The sequence below is a fragment of the Pelophylax lessonae genome (genome assembly GCF_965119305.1).
Source record: "Pelophylax lessonae genome assembly, chromosome: 9".
Classification (NCBI taxonomy): domain Eukaryota; kingdom Metazoa; phylum Chordata; class Amphibia; order Anura; family Ranidae; genus Pelophylax; species Pelophylax lessonae.
The window spans coordinates 60907060-60928303 of record NC_138776.1 but is presented as its reverse complement, the minus strand read 5'-3'; the positions used below and the strand labels follow the sequence as shown (position 1 = coordinate 60928303).

The following is a 21244-nucleotide window of genomic DNA, read 5'->3' as shown; positions in this document are numbered from 1 at the left end:
AGGAGATAGGCTGGAAACCTTCTGGGGGAGGTACAGGGGGCGGAGCGTCAAGCGTCTATGTGTAATGGCTGTGAGTTGTCCCGACCGCAGCTCTGATTTCCCGGGGTGCACTCGGCCTCACAATCAGTAATATTTTCTCGGGGGGATGAGCGGGGCGTGTCATCACAAATCATATGAGTCGGGTGTGTGTCTTGACCTCCGCCGAACCCGCGAGACGGACTCACTGAACCCCTGGGGTTCGATCAAACCCAAGTTAAGAACCACTGTTTTAGACAGATCCAGACTGAACCACAATGTATGTCTATAAGTGGCTGGATGTAAACAGATGTGCATTAGTTTACATCAGAGTCCGTTTATATCTGCAGAATAAAATGAAGAGGGTTTGCGTCCCTTTTCTATTTTTGCAGACATCAATGCATGCAAAATGCTGTCTTTTATTACGCCCATTATATTTATGTTCATTTTTTTGGAAAGAAACATTTTTGTTTGTATTTCTGTTCATCTATGACTTTTTTCTTCTTCTTCAAAAAAAATGGACATGTTAAAAAAACATATGTATAATGAAGTAGAGATGGATGTATAAGCTGGTGCAAAATGATTTGGTTTTCATGTTTTTTTTTTTTTTTTTTCAATCAGTTTTGATGATGGAACTGATGATGCTCATGTGAAAGAACCCTAAATAGCAGGTATGACCCAGAACTTGGAATTTGGGTTTTATCATGATTCCCACTGGGGAAGACTTTGGGGCCTCCTAGGAAGAATTTAGGTCTAGACAGGCATCTGGCTTATCACATAAGATGTTTTATATATATTTTTTTAACACTGAGAAGTATTATATTTAACAGAAAGTTCAATCTAGATCAGCCTTTCTCAACCTTTTTACCATGGAAGAACCCTTAAAATAGTTTTCAGGTCTCAGAGAACCCTCACTAAAAACAATATTACCAGAGCCATAAAAACCTTCAGAGCCTCTGACTGCCTGGGCTCTTTCCATCAGTCCTGGGGACCTTTCCTCTCATCCCGAGGCCCTTTCCTCTGATCCCTGGGCCCTTTGAGGTCCCAGAGTGGGACCTTTTCACATGTTCTGTAGCAGCCCCCTTCCTACCATCTTGGGGCCTCCCCGCCGTGGCGGAATGCCTGGGCCTGGTTGGAAGTGCGACCTTTGCAACCCTGGTAGTTCCACAACTGTATATTAGCTGAAAATCCTGGTGCATTAGTTTGATCAGTAGTTTGTAAAGAGTTTTAAATTAAAGAATGGGGTCTACTTAATCCCTCTCAATCTATATGATAAAATAATCTTTAGTAATCATTATTGAAAAAACCACCGGAAGTCAAATAGGTAAATTAAACAAATAATACTGTTCTCAAAAGTAATTGTAGTGATCCCTTAACTTGCTGGTCAGTGCAGGCAGGGGATCAGTCTGACACATTTTTTCTCCTCAAGAATCTCTGGAGGAACCCTGGTTGAAAAAGGCTGGTCTAGATCTTCATATGGGAATGTCCTTACCCATGTCACAGCGTGGAGGGGAGGATTAACATATAGGACAGTGGGGACGATCTTGTCAGGGTAAGTACTAGCTTGTTCCGTTATGTGCTCTGACACCGTAATCCCTATTTCAGCAACAGATGTGAAAAACAGCAACAAGGTCAATAACTGCAAGAAAGAAAAGAAGAAAACCATGGTCAAGTGGAAACCTTAAAAAGAGGACCTGTTGTTATAATTGTGACTTTACATTAATCCATAGAGTTATCAAATCTCATACAAAACTACCGTAGCATCCCAAGTCACATGGTCTCTGGCTACCAATCATTCCTGGAGAAAGTCAACCAGCAGTAAGATAAGAGCTTCAATAAAGCCCCAGCATGTGTATGCAAATTATTACAAATACATTGGAAAAAAGGTTTTAACTCATTAGTAGATTTCTTAAAGCATTACAAATGGATATAATGTCCCTAAAAAAGCACTGGTATTTGAAATAAACCAATGAAAATGATAAGGCGTCTTGCCCTTCAAATAATGAAAGTTTTAATGTATTTTGAAAATATTACAATATCTGATAACGTGACTTTGTTGGTATAATTTTCTAGTGGGTGAAGTACAAATAATTAGGTCCACGGTTCCCTGGAGACTGAAAATAGTCCTTGGGAGAGTTAGAGATTTTCTTCTGATATTTGGATTTTTTAAAGAATCCCTGCTCCATGCTTTCTATTTATGGCAATCGTGAGAATAAGAACCTAGGCATTTAGTCATCATGTGATTTTTGCTGAATATTGGCCAATCTGAACACCGAACCCCCATTTAGTAGTGATTGTTTGACCAATGTCTAAAGCACGGGGTATACTTTTTGCTGAGGTTGTGACATGTGTAACACTCTTGTCTGGCTCTTGTGTTAGGTTAAGGCACAATCGCCTATTTTTAGCACCCCCCCCCCCCCCCAGGTCATAGCTGCAAAAATGTCGACAAAGCACAAAGAAAATAAAAAGCATTCTTTAAATGATGCCTATGCTGAGCAGCTGACCTCCTGTGTTCACAATGCACCAATCTGGCCGCTCAGCATTGTGTACTAGAGTGATTTTTTAGCTTCAGGCCAAATATGGTATATATATATATATAGTTACACTTTTACAAGCTAGATCAATGTAGCTATGTAAAATCTAAAATATCCATACTTGGAATTCATCGTTAAAAAAAAAAAAAGAAGAGCAGGGGACAAAAATATAAATGAATTAAACCGTCTGTTTATGATATCACAATCATGTACTCGCTAAGGTCTTCTATGTGGTGAAGGTTTACCCTTTCTAAGAATACGAAGCATTTGCCACACAACTGGATTGTGAACTTAATATTTCATATTATTGGTAATTTTCTGCTGGGATGATGAACTAGACCAGCACTCGGTCAAAGTGGATGGGCTTGAGAGCTGAGATCCACCTGGACAACATAGATGACATATTAAATGTTTAAACTGAGAAAATGTATAATTTTAAGGGAAAAATAAGTTGATTTTACATTTCATGTCATCAACACATCTCAAAAAAGTTGGGACAAGGCCATGTTTACCACTGTGTGGCCTCCCCTCTTCTTTTTTATAACAGTCTGCAAACGTCTGGGGACTGAGGAGACAATTTGCTCAAGTTTAGGAATAGGAATGTTGTCCCATTCTTGTCTAATACAGGCTTCTAGATGCTCAACTGTCTTAGGTCTTCTTTGTCGCATCTTCCTCTTTATGATGCGCCAAATGTTTTCTATGGGTGAAAGATCTGGACTGCAGGCTGGCCATTTCAGTACCCAAATCCTTCTTCTAGGCAGCCAGGATGTTGTAAATTTTAATTGATACAGTATGTGGTCTGGCATTGTCATGTTGGAAAATGCAAGGTCTTCCCTGAAAGAGAAGATGCCTGGATGGGAGCATATGTTGTTCTAGAACTTGGAAATACCTTTCAGCATTGATGGGGTCTTTCCAGATGTGTAAGCTGCCCATGCTACATTCACTTATGCAACCCCATACCATCAGAGATGAAGGCTTCTGAACTGAGCTCTGATAACAACTTGGGTTGTCCTTGTCCTCTTTAGTCCGGATGACATGGCGTCCCAGTTTTCCAAAAAGAACTTCAAATTTTGATTCGTCTGACCAACTAAGTTTTCCACTTTGCCACAGTCCATTTTAAATGAGCCTTGGCCCAGAGAAAATGCATGCGCTTCTGGATCATGTTTAGATATGGCTTCTTTTATGGCCTATAGAGTATTAGCTGGCAATGGCGAATGGCACGGTGGATTGTGTTCACCGACAATGTTTTCTGGAAGTATTCCTGAGCCCATGTTGTGATTTCCATTACAGTAGCATTCCTGTATGTGATGCAGTGCCGTCTAAGGGCCCGAAGATCACGGCAATCAGTATGGTTTTCCGGCCTTGACCCTTACGCACAGAGATTGTTGCAGATTCTCTGAATCTTTGGATGATATTATGCACTGTAGATGATGATAACTTCAAACTCTTTGCAATTTTTCTCTGAGAAACTCCTTTCTGATATTGCTCCACTATTTTTCACCGCAGCATTGGGGGAATTGTGATACTCTGCCCATCTTGACTTCTGAGAGACACTGCCACTCTGAGAGGCTCTTTTTATACCCAATCATGTTGCCAATTGACCTAATAAGTTGGAAATTGTTTCTCCAGATGTTCCTTATATGTACATGTATCTTTTCCAGCCTCTTATTGCTACCTGTCCCAACTTTTTGGAATGTGTAGCTCTCATGAAATCCAAAATTAGCCAATATTTGGCATGACATTTCAAAATGTCTCACTTTCAACATTTGATATGTTATCTATATTATATTGTGAATAGAATATAAGTTTATGAGATTTGTAAATTAGTCCATTCCTTTTTTACTCACAGTTTGTACAGTGTCCCAACTTTTTTGGAATCGGGTTTGTACAGGGAGAAGAAAATCCCTGCAAAACTCCTGTGGAAGCAGCGTTTTTTTTAAGACCATTGTTCGTGGACCTGAAGGTTTTTCCAGGAGTGATAGATTATACCATCTAGTCTCTGGTATCAATATGTATTTATTCCATTAAGAAAGAGCTTTTTAGTGCCTGTGTGATGGCACAGTATTGTGTGTTTTTTACTCAACTGATGTAATAAAATAATGTTTTTAGCAAAACGTATGCGTTGAAGTTCATGGCAGTACCATTAAAGTTCACACAGCCTCAAATATGCTTTTCGACATAAGCGTTTTGGGACGCAGGTACTTTAAACTATAAACACCTTTTGGCACAAAATCCTTTTACCATGACCTGGATAAATGAGAACCTTCACAGATATCTCAAATAATGTTTGAATTGAACACAGCCCTTCTGAATACCCCAATTTTTCTTGTAGGAACATTCTCTTACTGAAAAAAACGATAGCACTTGTGTATGATGAAACACAGATTGGAATCTGAACAGTAGACATCTGAACCCCAAAAAGTAACAGATTTAGCCTCTGGGTCTTACCTGTTTGGCCAGGTACAGTTTAGAATTAGGGGATTTCACGTTGCCCCGTTTGCAGAAGTTGAGTAGCTGCCATGGAGCGAAGAGCCAGAAGAAGATCAGAGGAATCCACACTAAGACAGTCTGGCTAAAACACACTGGAAAGTCTGGATCTGGCCGCTCCAAGAAGGAGGAATTCTGTGCAAAAGAGACATGAGACACATAGATAAATACATAACACAGTGCATTTGTTATACAGTATAGGGACTACTTAAAGTATAACGTAAGGCAAAATCTTCAGTTTTGGATAGAGTGGAGATAGATTAGAACCCCTGTCAGATTTTTATTGCTGTCTGTGCCCCCTTCAGGGAGATTCACTCTCTCTATTTGTCCGATTTACCATTGTCATTGAAAGTGAAAATTAAAAGAAACCTCACATTTTGGGTTGTCCCCAGAAAAATAATAGAGGGGAAATCGTCCAATGGGAGTCCCAATGAATTCCCTTAATTTGCAGGGATTTTCTCACTTCCTGTTTGGCTATGGGACAGGAAGTGAAGGGAAATCTTCCCAAAGATGGCAAAAAATGAACTGTCAGGAGTTATAACCCTCCCTTACTCTATTTAAAGTTATGGTGGCACCTTTCGGGGGGGGGGGGGAAGCAAGTACCTGGTCTTGACAGGTATCAGCTCCCACTTCCAGCTGACTTTACCATGGCAAACTCAGCAGGATATTCGGCCCCCCTCCTTCTTCCCCCTCCGCCAGGCCATTCACAAAGCGCAGCACATGCACTGTGGGGAACCGGCTGTGAAGCTACAAGGCTTCACTAATGGTTTCCCCTAGCAAAGATGGACTCGGCAGCACCCCAGAGCCCATTGAAAAATTGGCTTGGGTGAAGACGCTGCTGGATTCCTGGACAGGTAAGTGTCCAAATTTTAAAAGTCAGCAGCTACAATATTTGTAATTTCTGACATTTAATTTGTTCTGAAGGAGCCCGGAGCTCTGCTTTAAGCTGGCTACACACTAGTATAATTTTGTTAAAATGTGTTTGTATCATGAACCTTTGCTTGATTTTCAAGTCATAAGCAGGGTCAAATCAGCAACCGCAGGATTAAAATGTTTTTTTTTTTTAAAGAACACATTTCTAATAGAAGAAGAAACCGTGGAGATAAAATAAATGTAGTATGTAGAATATGAATAATAAATCACAGATAATAATCATAAAAATCAAATAAATAGTGGTATGGTAGAACTAACGATCATAAATAGTGAGGATAATATATATACTGTATATATAAAAATCCTTCATAAAAACCAATAAAATAGCAGTGCAAAATGTGCAACATCCCACAATGAGTGCTGAAGTGCTAATGACACAATAAAATGATCAGTGGACAAATTATCATAAACGATGAAGATAATAGAAATGTAGATATGAATTAATATAACAATGTGGATATTCGGAAATCAATCCTTCTTATTATAATAAAAAGCAGTGCAAATTGTGCAAATATACATGAAGAGTGCTGAAGTGCTGATAAATAGATCAATAAAGTGATCAGTGAATAAATACTGATGATGAAAGTGCTAATAGTGCTACAGACGCAAAAAAAAAATATTAGCTATAAACAGCAAAAAGGCTGTAACAAGCTAGCAGTGAATAAACATATGAGACACAATACATGTGCAAGTAGGCACCCTGTTTCCCCCGAAAATAAGCCCTACCCCGAAAATAAGACCTAGCGTGGTTTTTGGGTATAGCTGCAATATAAGCCCTACCCCGAAAATAAGCCCTAGTAAAAATCATTGTAAAAACATGTAATCGGTTTTGTAAAAAGATTATGTAATGTGATTATGTAACTTTATTTTGGAAAATACCTTATTTAAAGCGCCGCTTACAAATAATATATATATAATATTTTTACAAAACAGATCACATAATTTTACAATGACTTTAAGGTTTATTTTTTAGATTACAGAATGTCATAATGCTGACTCCTGAGCTGACAGGGGGAGAGAAGAGAAGACAGGGGACACAAAAACTTTTTAAAAATATTTTATTGTATAATTCCAGTTTTTTTTAAAACATAGAGAGGGGTAAATGACACAGCACAAGAACTGTGCTGTCTATCATGCTTTAAAGGAGCAGGATATATATATATATTTTTTTATTTAGGGTTACAACCACTTTAGGATTGTCCTTGTACATATCGTAAATAAATAAGACATCCCCTGAAAATAAGCCCTAGTGTGTTTTTTGTAGCCAAAATTAATATAAGACCCGGTCTTATTTTCGGGGAAACACGGTATAAATAATAATGATGAAAGTGCAAATAGTGCTAAATAGTGCAAAATAATAATAACCGGCAGGAATTGCTGTAAAGTGCCTAACAATGGGTTAACACAGGAACCAAAAGTCCAAATGCAAATGAGCAATGTGCCCAAAATAAAGTGCTAATTCATAACAAGTGGTGTTCATTGGTGATCCAGTGACTTCACTAAAAAACACTTCAGGTGACAACAATGTGCGATTTTACGTGAGCTTTATATTCCAAATCAAGTGCAATGGCGGCTCACCTCCATTAACACTCAAATGAGCGTTTTGGTGTAGTAAATCACCATAGGGGACCTCAAGATATTCCCCAATGATGCAGGGGCTTATGGATATGGAGGGATCCTCAAATGGATAGTGCCAAATGGATGTTCCTTTTCCTTCTATAGGATGGTTATGGGTCAGCGTTCTGGCAGATATGGATCAACGTTCTGGCAGATTCCTAGGACACTCACTCTGTGCTTCTCCACCAAGAAGGGTTTCTCCACCAAGTACTAAGTCATGTTTTGCTTGGGGATCAAATACTTAGTTTGCGCCATGAACTCACTCTCTTCATAGCTGTTTAAACACACTGCAGATTACTTCTGCCTTACTTCCTGGACAGACTTTAGGTCATGATGATACAGGAAGGAGTTCCTATTGTTTATGATAATTTGTCCACTGATCATTTTATTGTGTCATTAGAACTTCAGCACTCATTGTGGGATTTTGCACATTTTGCACTGCTATTTTATTGTTTTTTATGAAGGATTTTTATATATATATATCTATATATATATATCTATATATATATATAGATATATATATATATTATTATTATCCTCACTATTTATGATCGTTAGTTCTACCATACCACTATTTATTTGATTTTTATGATTATTATCTGTGATTTATTCTTCATATTCTACATACTACATTTATTTTATCTCCACGTTTTTTTCTGTGGTCCACCATTCCCAGAAATTAAAGAGGAAGTAAACCCTCCTCTGCAACTTTTACCTATAGGTAAGCCTATGATAAGGCTTACCTATAGGTACTGTAAATATCTCCTAAACATGTACCGTTTAGGAGATATTTACCTTAAATGCAGCCAGTGACATCACTGGCGCATGCGCTCTGAAGGAACGGCCACTGGTGCGCGGGAGTGACGTAATCGCGGGTCCGGCCAATCAGATGGCCCGATGACTGAACATGTCGCCCGTCATACAGGTAAGCGGGCGGCACGGCGGGGGCTCATTCTAAGGTAAGTATTTCATAATGAGCTAGTATGCGATGCATACTAGCTCATTATGTGTTTCTCTTTCAGGTTGGAAAAGAAAAATGTTTTAATGAGTTTACAACCTCTGTAACCACTTGCCGACTGCCGCACGACTATATACGGCGGCAGTCAACCCCTCACAGGCAAAGTGACGTATGGGCACGTCACTAGCCTGTGAGGCTCTAGGGAGCGAGCGCGCGCCACCGGAGACGCAATCCCACTCCCGCTCGCTCACGGACCCCCCGCGCGAGTGACTGGCAGACCCGATGTCCGCCGGTCACTCGCGATCGTCGGTTACACCGGGAGAAAGGCAGGCGGCTAATGTAAACACAGCCGCCTGTCATTCTCCCCTGTGTAACAGCACAGATCATACGGTCGTGCTATGTAGGACCGTTGATCTGTGCTGTTACACACACAGCCACATCCAATCACAGTTAGAAGCACACCCCTAGGGACACACTTAACCCCTCCCTCTCCAATAAAGTTAACCCCTTCCCTCCCAGTGTCATTTTTACAGTAACAGTGCATATGTATAGCCCTGATTACTGTAGTAATGTCACTGGTACCCCCAAAAGTGTCAAAAATGTCAGTCAGGGGTCCGATCTGTCTGCCGCAATGTCGCAGTCCCGCAAAAAAAATCACAGATCGCCGCCATTACTCGTTAAAAAAAACAATAAAAATTACAAAAATTTTTCCTTAGTTAGTAAACGCAATAACTTTTGCGTAAACCAATCAAAATACGCTTTTTGCGTTTTTTTTCACCAAACATATGTAGCAGAAAACAAATTGGCCTAAAATGTTAAAAAATTTTGATTTTTACATTTTTTTTGGGGGAATTTCATATAAAAAAATGTGAAAAATATTGTTATTTTTGCAAAATTGTCGCTCTTTTTTTGTTTATAGCGCATGATCAAAAAATCGCACAGGTGATCAAATACCACCAAAAGAAAGCTCTGTTTGTGGGGAAAAAAGGACGTAAATTTCATTTAGGTACAGCATTGCACGACCGTGCAATTGTCCGTTAAATTCACGCAGTGCCGAATCGCAAAATAGGCCCTGGTCAGGAAGGGGGTAAAATCTTCCGGGGCTTAAGTGGTTAAGCGCTGATTTCCCTTCTTCTTGTATCTCTTTGAGTATGTTGTGACACTACTGAATCAGCTGCTGATTTCGGTGTTCCACCAGTACTCCATTATTTCACCTTTTATTCTTCACATTTACCTCAGTGGTAGCGCATTGGTTCCCTTCCTCACATTTCTAATAGTGTATGTAGCTTTCATTCAGTTCCAATCAGTTTAAAATCGAATGTCAAAAGCAAATTCGATTTTGAACGACATTTGTCAATAAGTCAAATGTTTTATACAGATGTTTATACAGATGTTTGTTTGAAAATATACTAGCAGACTGCCAACTTTAGGGGGTGCCAAGTCGTCTCTACATTGTCCACATGCCGCACATTGGCAACTGATTAAAGGATTGCAACAGAAGATTACAGTGTAAACACAATACCATGTACCTACTTTATTCTGAAGCACTTGTGAAAACTTATATAAAGCACAATGTGATCAATATGTGGGTGTTTATTGAGCATGTATAAGCAGCTCTGTTTAAAGGGTCAATTATTGTGAATCAATAGTTGGTTTATACACTAGTCAACAAAAACTTAAAGGAACACTTTGAAAACACATCAGATCTCAATGGGGAAAAATTTAATGCTGGATATCTATACTGATCTGGACTGGGTTATGTGTTTGCTATGAAAGGATGCCACATCGTTTGATAGAAATTAAAATTATCAACCTACAGAGGGCTGAATTCAAAGGCACCTCGAAAATCAAAGTGAAAAATGATGCAGCAGGCTAGTTAATTTTGCTGAAATTGGATTGCAGCAACTCAAAATGGTACTCAGTAGTTTGTATGGCCCCCGCGTGCTTGTATGCATGCCTGACAATGTTGAGGCATGCTCCTAATGAGACGTTGCAACCTGGCTACGTCGGATGGACTGAAACAATGTCCCAGTGGTGTTCTATTGGATTTAGGTCAGGCAAGCATGGGGGCCATTCAATGGTATAAATTTCTTCATCCTCCAGGAGGAGGAGGCCGGGCATTGTCGTGCACCAGGAGGAACCCAGGACACACTGCACCAGCGTAGGGTCTGACAATGGGTTCAAGGATTTCATCCCGATACCTAATGGCAGTCAGGGTGCCATTGTCTAGCCTGTAGAGGTCTGTGCGTCCCTCTATGGATATGCTTCCCCAGACTATCACTGACCCACCACAAAACCGGTCATGCTGAACGACGTTACAGGCAGCATAACATTCTCCCCGGCTTCTCCAGACCCTTTCACGTCTGTCACATGTGCTCAGGGTGAACCTGCTCTCATCTGTGAAAAGCACAAGGTGCCAGTGGTGGACCTGCCAATTCTGGTCTTCAATGGCAAGCACTAATCGAGCTCCACTGTGCCAGGTAGTGAGCACAGGGCCCACAAGAGGATGTTGGGCCCTCAGGCCACCCTCATGAAGTCTTTTTCTGATTGTTTGGTCAGAGACATTCACACCAGTGGCTTGCTGGAGGTCATTTTGAAGGGCTTTGGCAATGCTCATCCTGTTCATCCTTGCACAAAGAAGCAGAAACCGGTTCTGCTGATGGGTTAAGGACCTTCTACGGCCCTGTCCAGCTCTCCTAGAGTAACTGCCTGTCTCCTGGAATCTTTTCCATGCTCTTGAGACTGTGCTGGGAGACACAGCAAACCTTCTGGCAATGGCACGTATTGATGTGCCATCCTGGAGGAGCTGGACTGCCTGTGCAACCTCTACCTACCAGTACTGACACTGACCCTAGTCAAATGAAAAACAAGTGAAAACAGTCAGAAAAGTTGGGGGAAAAAATTCAGTGGCCTCCACCTGTAAAACCATTCCTGTTTTGGAGGTTGTCTCATTGTTGCCTATCTAGTGCACCTGTTCATTTCATTAACACCAAAGCAGCTGAAACTAATTAACAACCCCCTCTGCTTCTTAACTGACCAGATCAATATCCCAGGAGTTTAAATGGCTTGATGCTATACTCTGATTAAAAAGTGTTCCTTAATTTTTTTGAGCAGTGTATGTGTGTGTCTCTAAAATGATTTATGTAATACGTGTCTTAACATAATACAGAATTCAAATACAAAATTTCCCTTGGCTTCCTGTCAAGACAACACATGATGAGAAATTTCTCCAGCAGGGTCTTCCATTTGATTTTACATTGGAATAATAAAGCCAATGCATTTCCAGAGATAAAGCCTTGCCCCCACCCGGTTAAAGCAGAGTTCCACCCAAAAGTGAAATTTCTGCTTTAAGGCCTCCTGACCCCCTGACATGCCACATTTGGTATGTCTTTTTTTTGGGGGGGGACCGGGTACCTAGATTTGACAGGTACCCGGTCCCACTCTCCTCTCCCCCTCCCTCCCTACAATCTTCTGGGACACGTCAGAGACACGTCCCAGAAGATTGCCCTTCCACTCAGGGTGCGCACACTAGAGATGCCAGGGCCACAGGAAGAAGAGGGAGAGAACCGAGGCTCTCGCCAGCCACATTGCTGGATCGTGGGACAGGTGAGTCCGTGTTTATTAGAGTCAGCAGCTACAATTTTTGTAGCTGCTGACTTTTAATAAACACCAAAATGGGTGGAACTCCGCTTTAGTGTACATGATTCCCTAACTTTTAAGCCCTGATATAGGGGTCAATGCTTTGGCCCCTGAAACAAGATTGCTTTATGTACACACTTGACTTTGATCTTACATTGAAAAAAAATTGTACATGGACCAGATAATTACAGCATGGCGCTTCAGTTCTAAATTTACTCAAAGGAAATAAACACCCGAGAGGGGTTCTATCCCACTTCCTCGTTCCGTTCTTAACAAAAAAAGTTTTGTCTAGAGCTGGGCTTTGAGGACTTCATTAAAGCTGTTCAGAGTGCTCTTTAAACCCCAAACCAAAAATGTAATATATTGCACCTTACCAATCATTAGATGTGGTGACTGCATTAGGTTTATTTTTTTAGGCTTTTTCCCCCTAGTGATTTCACCAGTAACACACCTCCTGTCTTAGAGGTCCCCCACTCTGGATGAAGGAGCAACACAGACACACTTTTGGATAGCAGCATTGTCAGTCTGGGGGGAGGTGAGTGTTAGATGTACTAGCAGATTTAAATAAACCAACAAATTGTAGCCAAACACTAGCTAAAACTTTATAAGCAGTCCCAGCAACATTTTTTTTTCAATTTAGAGATAAAAGTTTTACATAAATAAATAAAAGCTTATATGATCATTTTAAGCACTTTTCGGTGGTAAATGATTTGTCAGAACAGCTAGTTTTATTAAAAAACAACAGACTTGCTGGCTGGATCACCAGGTGAAAACAGAAGAAAGAAAGCCTAAAAAAAGAAAACGAATACAGCTATCACATCTAAGTCCCCGTTCACACTGGGGCGACCTGTGAGGCGACCTGGTCGCCTCACAGGTCGCCGTAGGTCTCCTTCCATAGGGAAGCTGCGGACCCGTTCTAATAGGAGCGACACAAGTCGCTCCGACTTAGAAAAAGGGTCCGGAGCTTCTTTGGGGCGACCCGGAGCGACCGTCATAGACTTCAATGTTATGAAGTCCGTGGCGGCCGCTCCGAGGTCGCGCCGCGCTGCTCGCACCGCGACCTCGGAGGTCGTCCCTGGAAGTCGGATCGCCCCAGTGTGAACGGGGCCTAAGAGTTGGCCAGCTGGAATAGCAGCTACTGATTTAAATGCTTTGCTGAATCAGATACACTTCAAAAAACATAAGATCTGTGTATTTTATTGTTCTTACACACACACTAATACAAAAAATTAGAAATGGTTTAATATGCAAAGAAAAAAAAAAAGAAAACATTATATGGACTTCAGTGAAGAAAGGTAGAGATTTTTTTTCTAGTATTACATCACATCTGTAACAACGTAATTTGTTTGTCTAATCCTATAAATCTGCTCTGTAAAAAGCTTTGATTTTCCACGTGCCTAGTTTGTCTCATATACCTTTTTAATGCAGTTTTTACTTTTAAACATGTTTTCTCAAAAAACCCTATTTTTTTAAACTGACTAATTATACTTTTTAATAAAATGTAAAGGGTCTGATGTGTTATTTATCAGCTTTTTATCCTGTTAATATAAAATGAATAAATAGAAGTATTCCTTGAACTGAACAAATGTATATTCATAGGTAGCAGAGGAGACTATGGCACCAATCAGAAAACATTGTTAGTGTGAATATTAATAAAAATTACGTTTCTGGTTACCAATAAAAAACATGACTGATAAATTCACTCGCTACAGAGGTCTGTCTTTTATCAAACCCTAATTTACTTTGTTTGCAAAAATGTACATACTTTTCCATTATTTTAAAAAAATTTGGCATTGTTGTTTTAGAAGTATAGGCAATCAGGTCTTTATTTCGTATTATAAGGAAAATTTGCTAAATATTTTACATATATGGTTAGTGTGAATATTAACATAAATTTAATTTTTATTGTTTCTGGTTACCAAAAAGAAACATGACACAATCACTACCCATAATGGTATTTTTTTTTTTTTTTTTTTTAATCAAGCCCCATCTCCTTTATAAATTTAACATTGCATAATTGTCCATATAGATATTCTTTAAAAATGTGTCATTATTGTACCAGAAGTATAAGCATTCACATTTTTTTTTCATAATATAAGGATAATTTGCACAATATTTTAAATATATTTTTGGCGCCTTGTGTAATATGTCCCAATAACAAAGTAGGATCATAATAAAAGAACACTTTGTTAAATACTTTACATAGATTTACTGTAGTTGCCTTGAGTATTATATCCCAATAACAAAGTAGGATCATAATATAAGAACAATTTGCGGAATATTTTACATATATTTAGGTGCCTTGTGTAATATATCCCAATAACAAAGTAGGATTATAATATAAGGACAATTTGCAGAGTAGGATTATAATATAAGGACAATTTGCAGAGTAGGATTATAATATAAGGACAATTTGCAGAGTAGGATTATAATATAAGGACAATTTGCAGAGTAGGATTATAATATAAGAACAATTTGCAGAATGTGTAAAATATATGTAGGTGCCTTGTGTAATATATCCCAACTAAAAAAGTATCACCATAACATATGGACAATTTATTGAATTTGTACCTATAGTTAGGTGCCTTGTATAATATATCCCAATAACAAAGTTGGGCGATTAATATAAGGACAATTTACAGTATACATTATTATCACTAATTACAAATAAGAGCTTAAAATATAAAAAAACATAAAACAGCAGATAATGAAGAGGCTTACCCAGAAGACAGACCCACAATATTTATCTAGAGCCTTAGACATGGTTGGAGTGGACTGGTGGCTCCAAGCCTCTGTATCCTGATATTGCCTTGTGTTGTTGTCTTATAAGTTCTTCATGGCTTATGGAAGCAGTAGTGATATCACTCAGTGATTCAGCAGGTTAAAAGTCAACCCCCCTCCCACCCAACCTGGGATGTTCTACTCTGAAAAAGGACATCTCAGTTCACAACAATCCTATTGGACTTAGCTTGAGTTAAAAGTTAACTATGAGGTTTAGAAGTCCACAGTTTAGAATGGAGTCTATCAGTAGGCGGCTCTTGAGCAAGTCTTCCTTCTCTGCTGGTCACAGAAGTGATCGTCATTTTTTATAATTTAACTAATTGCTCATTAACACCACTGCTGGACTCCTTTCTCCCTTAGTACCCAGTCTAGTGATGTATTCAGAACTCATGATGATACTGTAAAAATAAACTGTAGATTAGGAAAAAAAAAAAAAAGAGGATTGTGTAACAATTCACTGATTTACAAAGCTCAAATTTTAATATCACTTCATTTTTCCTTGCAGGTTGGGCGCAGTTCTTCGACATGGAAAAAAAAAGTCTGACAGAGTTCTAGAAATTGCTTGTAACTAATACGCTAAAGTTTTTTCAAAGTCAGATTTTTATTACTGTACTTTTAGATTGTTTAAATACAACCCTTTAATGATTTTCTTTTTCAAAAAGGAGAGACGTTATTTTATTTAATACATACATTTTTTTTCTCTTTTACAAAAGGTTTTATTCGCCTACCTTTTATCATCATCTGGTAAGGTTATTTAGGATTTATGGTGATACAGCTTCAGCATGCTTGCGATTCTTGCATTTCTGTATGGGCGTTTTGGATAGAGCTATCTGGTTAGCTGCATTCCTATCGGTGGAGGTGCTTGTTCACATCATTTCACAACATTATTCAGCTTGATATCTTTTACTTTTGGTAAGAAGTACCTTATCGGATCTGTTGGTGGTGGTTTCTCATTCTTTCACCCCATTTTTATACCATGAATTTTTTGGCACTTTGGGGATTCACATCTCTAGAAAGTGCTATTTTTCTTTTATTACCCCACATTTTTTTTTGGTTTTACGCTATGGCGTTCTCACTTTTATTCCACATATAACCATACCACTGAGGGGGATCAGTCTGGACTGTGAGATCCATTGTGTATCGCCCTTGCCGAATCTCTGGAATTTGTGTTCTTATTTGGCACGTTTTTATTGGTTTCTGGTAAGCCTCCCATTCATACGGATATTCTACAAGTCATCTTTTTAATATCTGGCTTTTATGGACTTTATGGACTATTCAATTATTATTTGACACAATTTTAATATTGTTTGATCACCTTTAGCGCGACTTGTTATTATTAATTATCACAACTAAGTTCCATGAGTCTCTGGTTGAGAAGGCTTGAGTTTCTTGGTTGTGCCGTATGGTGGGTCAAAACAGCACGACCTGGGCCTCATGTTGAGGATCCCCAAAGCATTGAAACATATAAAGATTAGACATCTGTATAGGTGAGTACATCCTACATTATCAGGGGGGTGTAATCACTGTAACCATCCACATCTAAACCATGCCCTGCAGCGTGGAGAGCTTTAGAGATAAATATAGATAATTAAGGAAAAGGAAACTGCAAAATAGGATAGAAAAGAAAGGAAAAAGGGAGAAAGAGAAAAAAAAAAAGGAGAGAAGAAGAAAACCAGAAGGAAAAGAGGGGGAAAGGGGAGACCTACGGGGTAAGCACAAGAGAGTCATCAAATTGAAAGAAGCTGATTATCAAATTTGGAGAGTTGGGTATATGCAATCCATGGTTGCCAGACCTTGAGAAATTTATTGTGTGTATCCGAAGCTAATGCTGTCAACTTTTCATTGACCATGATATTGTTCATGCGATTCTTGACTGCTTCAAAGCTAAGTACAGGAGTTTTCCAGGCCCTCGCCTTAGTCATTTTAGTTGCAGTAAAAAGATACAAAGCCATTTGCCGTTCTGGACGGAGCAGTTCTACAATCGGTTTATAAAGAAGGGCCTCGTAAGGGTCCCTTTTAATGTTGATATGGAATATGTTACGGAGAAGGGTATATACTCTGACCCATAGTCTGCATACCTTGGGACAAGACCACCAAATGTGTCCCAAGGTCCCTTCCTGGGAACATCCACGGGAAACAAAAAAGGGAATAGGATGGAATAAATCGAGCCAGCCTAGCCGGCATATACTACCATCTATACAGCACTTTATAAGCATTCTCCAATATGAGAACATTCTTAGAGCTTTTAGAGAAGGTAGGGCTCAATTATCTCCTCTAGAAGACCCCCAGTGCGACCCTATCACTTGCAATGAGAAACAGACTAAAGCCCCGTACACACGTACTGATCGTCGGCCGAACGATCGGCCGTCTTTTGTCCAGGGCTGTCGTGTCTGTTGAAAACTGCAAAAGACTGCACACGAATTTTGTCGGCCAACAACAGCCGACTGCAGAAGTGATGTCATGTGATGGTTAACTTTCCTTGTCTTTTTTCTTTTCTGAGCATGCCCAGTCTTGCTAATCTGCTGTCTGTCGGCCGAATTCTGTACTGACTGGCGAACAATCGGCCGTTCTGGTGACGGGCAACAAATATTTTAAAGTCTGCACGACAGATTCTGTTCGGCCGAAAATGCACTGTCGGCTGTCGGAAGCATCATACTAACAAGCCTACAATTGGCCGGCGGCCGAATTTTTACGGCCGACAATCGGTACGTGTGTACGGGGCTTTAGGGAAAGAGTTGGATCCGGAGGACTGGCAGATCATGCCAATTACCCATACATATTTTTTCACAGAAAGGCAGTACATAGGAATCCAGAGATACAGGTATGTTTTGTCCTTACTGACAGACTGATCATTCTTTTTTAATAATACTTTCAGGAAGAATGGTGTGACTGTGTGAAGCATAATTTTTAGATTTACCAAAAAGCTTTGTGTGATGGCCTGCCTGATTGGATATCTGTTGAATTGACAGAATTTTTGAATTTCAGACCATTCCACATATGTTATACTACTTGTTTATTGTGGATGTAAAACAGGCAAATCACTGCATTTTCCTGGCAATATATACTACTAATAAACTGCACAAGCAAGAGAACCCAAGCCAAAATTTTGTGTAAAGGGAAGGGTGTATTTTCAATCAGATGAGTCTATATCATTAATTTAGTTCCTTTGACAAATATAAGGAGAAAAGAGTTGTCAGAACCATTATTGGGTGACCCACAGCAGGAGTTCTTGATAAAAATGGATGTTATGAAGGGATACCTACTTTTATCTGTTCCAGAAAGCTCTAAATGCCTATTTGCATTGACCAATTCAGCTCTGAAAGATTTTCCCCCTTTCATGACCGAGCCATTTTTTGATATTTAGCACTGAGCTACTTTAACTGATAACTGTGCTTTCATGCAACACTGTACCCAAACAAATTATATATAGCTTTTTTTTTTTTTCAAACAAATTGAGCTTTATTTTGGTGGTATTTGATCACCACTGTTTTTTTAATTATATAAAATATATAATATTTTTTACTTTCTGCTAAAAAAAAAAAAAAAATTCAATAATAAAAATGTAAAAAATTGAATTTCTTCATAAATTTAGGCCACAATTTATTCTGCTACATGTCTTTGGTAAAAAAAAAAAAAAAAATCCAAAAAATGTATAATTTTTCAATCATATATTACAAGTGTACAATATATTTACTGGAACTTTTATTTTAATTATTATTACTATACTAGTAAAGGCGGTGATCAGCGACTTATAGTGGAACTGTGCGGCTGGCAATCTGACACTAACTGACGCTGGGTGAGATCTGACTAACTGACACATCACCAGTGACACGAATACTGTGATCAGTGATAATGCTATACACTGTCACTGTACTGATGACACTGGCTGGAAATGGGGTTAACATCTTGGGTACTCAAGATATTAAAGAGGAAGTAAACCCTCCTCTACAACTTGTACCTATAGGTAAGCCTATGATAAGGCTTACCTATAGGTACTGTAAATATCTCCTAAACATGTACCGTTTAGGAGATATTTACCTTACATGCCGCCAGTGACGTCACTGCATACTAGCTCATTATGTCTTTCTCTTGCAGGGTGTAAAAAAACAAACAAACGAGTTTACAACCTCTTTTAGTGTGTCTCTAACAAGTGTTAATGTGTATTATGTGCTTTTTTGCTAAAAAAATCACTTTGTTCCTTCTCCCTAAAGAAACAAACAGATCGTTCCTTCTGTACAGGGCCCTGTGTTAAGTATCAACACAGAGCTCTGGGCTGTGTTTGGACGCAGCCGATCCGCAGCTCCCAGCCATGAATCATTGGCCAGGACCTGCTGACAAAATCCCACTATGTCTAATCATCACAGCAGGAGTCGCAGGAGGAGGGGTTGTACCAGGAAGAGGCTAGGCATGTCGCTGTGCCTGTAGGAGTCGCCCATCTGCAGGACAATGAGAGTGGGTGGTCCTAAAGAGGTTAATAACATTTCCTGAAAATGGCCAAAAAATGTTTTCTTCCCAACAAGCTGAAGAATAAAACCCACCAATATTTCATATTCATATTCCTATCAGTGTTTATTTTTGCATTTAGAACAGGGGTCTCCAAACTTTTCAAACAAAGGGCCAGTTTATTGTCCTTCAGACTTTACGAGGGCTGGATTGCGTACAGCGGGGGCAGAAAATGTCCCGGGTCTGGCATCAGTGAGAATAAATATGGCCTATATAGGGGGTTAGTGGTCAATAGGAGGAGGAATAGTGCTCCATTGTTGGTGTCAGTGTGACAAATAGGGCCTCAGGTCAGTGGGACAAATAGGGCCTCAGGTCAGTGGGACAAATAGTGCCTCAGGTCAGTGGGTTAAATAATGCCTCAGGTCAGTGGGACAAATAGTGCCTCAGGTCAGTGGGACAAATAGGGCCTCAGGTCAGTGGGACAAATAGTGCCTCAGGTCAGTGGGTTAAATAATGCCTCAGGTCAGTGGGACAAATAGTGCCTCAGGTCAGTGGGACAAATAGTGCCTCAGGTCAGTGGGACAAATAGTGCCTCAGGTCAGTGGGACAAATAGTGCCTCATATCAGTGGGACGAATAGTGCCCGAGGGCCAGATAAAGGCTAGCAAAGGGCCACATCTGGCCCTCAGGCCGTAGTTTGGATACTCCTGATTTAGAACACCGTGATTGTTATTTATGTCATTGAATCTCCCGATTAATTATCCGGTATATAGATAACCTACAGATTATTATGTTGGGTTACTCTAATACATCCCTGCCTAGATGAGTATTCCACACCCAAAGTTCTCACTTCATCTTTATGGCCAAGGACCCTCACAGGTTTATCTCACACCTCACAATAAATTATAGTTGTTCTTATATGTTAACATTGTATTGTATTGGTTGGAAGTCATCTTCTACTTCCCTTTTCTGTCTTGTTACAAGTCGCAGCAGTAACTTCACATTCAAGGTTACAAATCAGTTCTCTACAGCTGAGGGCAAGTTTCTGTTCAAGGCATTTGTTTACTGTAGGAGAGATCACCGTTGGATGCAACTCCATTGTAAATAATGGATCTTTGCTCTGTGTGAAAGCAGTGGTCTTTCTGCAGAGGTCTGTCATACAACTACTTGAGAATCAGAGCTAGTACTGCTCAATCAGGAGGTAGGACTAAACTCTGATTCAGCAGGGGGGCAGTCAGACCTCTGCAGAGAGATCACTGCTTCCAAATGCTCTGCAGCATGGTGGCAGTGGACAGACTTTTCTACTCAGGCTGTGGCTGTTCTCCGAATAAAATGAACTGTAAGACCTTGCACACCTTTGGTTCTTATGCACCTGAAACACATTCGGCTGATTTAAATTGAAAGTTCAGTTGGGCTTTAATAATCTTAAAGCAGAGTTCCACCCAAAAGTGGAACTTCCGCTCTTTTGCTCCCCCCCCCCTCCGGTGCCACATTTGGCACCTTTCAGGGTTTTTGACAGGTACCCTTCCTCACTTCCAGCATACGGCGCCGCGGCGCTGTCCCTCGGAAGTTCGGCCCCCTCCTCCTTCCCCCGCTGCCGAGCCAATAGGAATGCGCAGCGCGCTTCACACATGCGCAGTAGGGACCCGCCCGTGAAGCTGCAAGGCTTCACTGCCGGGTTCCCTTACCGACAATGGCGGCGGCGGCACCCGACAGCTGATGGAAACATTGGCTGTGGTGCCGACATCGCTGGACTCCAGGACAGGTAAGTGTCCTAATATTAAAAGTCAGCAGCTACTGTATGTGTAGCTGCTGATTTTAATTTTTGGAGGGGGTGG

The 21244-nt window shown here is 40.0% G+C and overlaps 1 protein-coding gene across 1 annotated transcript in view; it reads right to left on the bottom strand.

Annotated features, from left to right (window-relative positions):
• The window catches only part of ABCC2 (ATP binding cassette subfamily C member 2), an 85151-nt gene extending 70099 nt beyond the window's left edge, over nucleotides 1-15052 (bottom strand). Inside the window, exons 1-3 of the mRNA XM_082268045.1 lie at nucleotides 14905-15052; nucleotides 4998-5171; nucleotides 1508-1654 (exon numbers count right to left, since the gene is read on the bottom strand). Coding sequence (XP_082124171.1) covers nucleotides 1508-1654; nucleotides 4998-5171; nucleotides 14905-14946 — 363 coding nt within the window. The 5' untranslated portion in view covers nucleotides 14947-15052. The remainder of the gene's footprint in view (nucleotides 1-1507; nucleotides 1655-4997; nucleotides 5172-14904) is intronic.
• Nucleotides 15053-21244: the final 6192 nt, after the last annotated feature.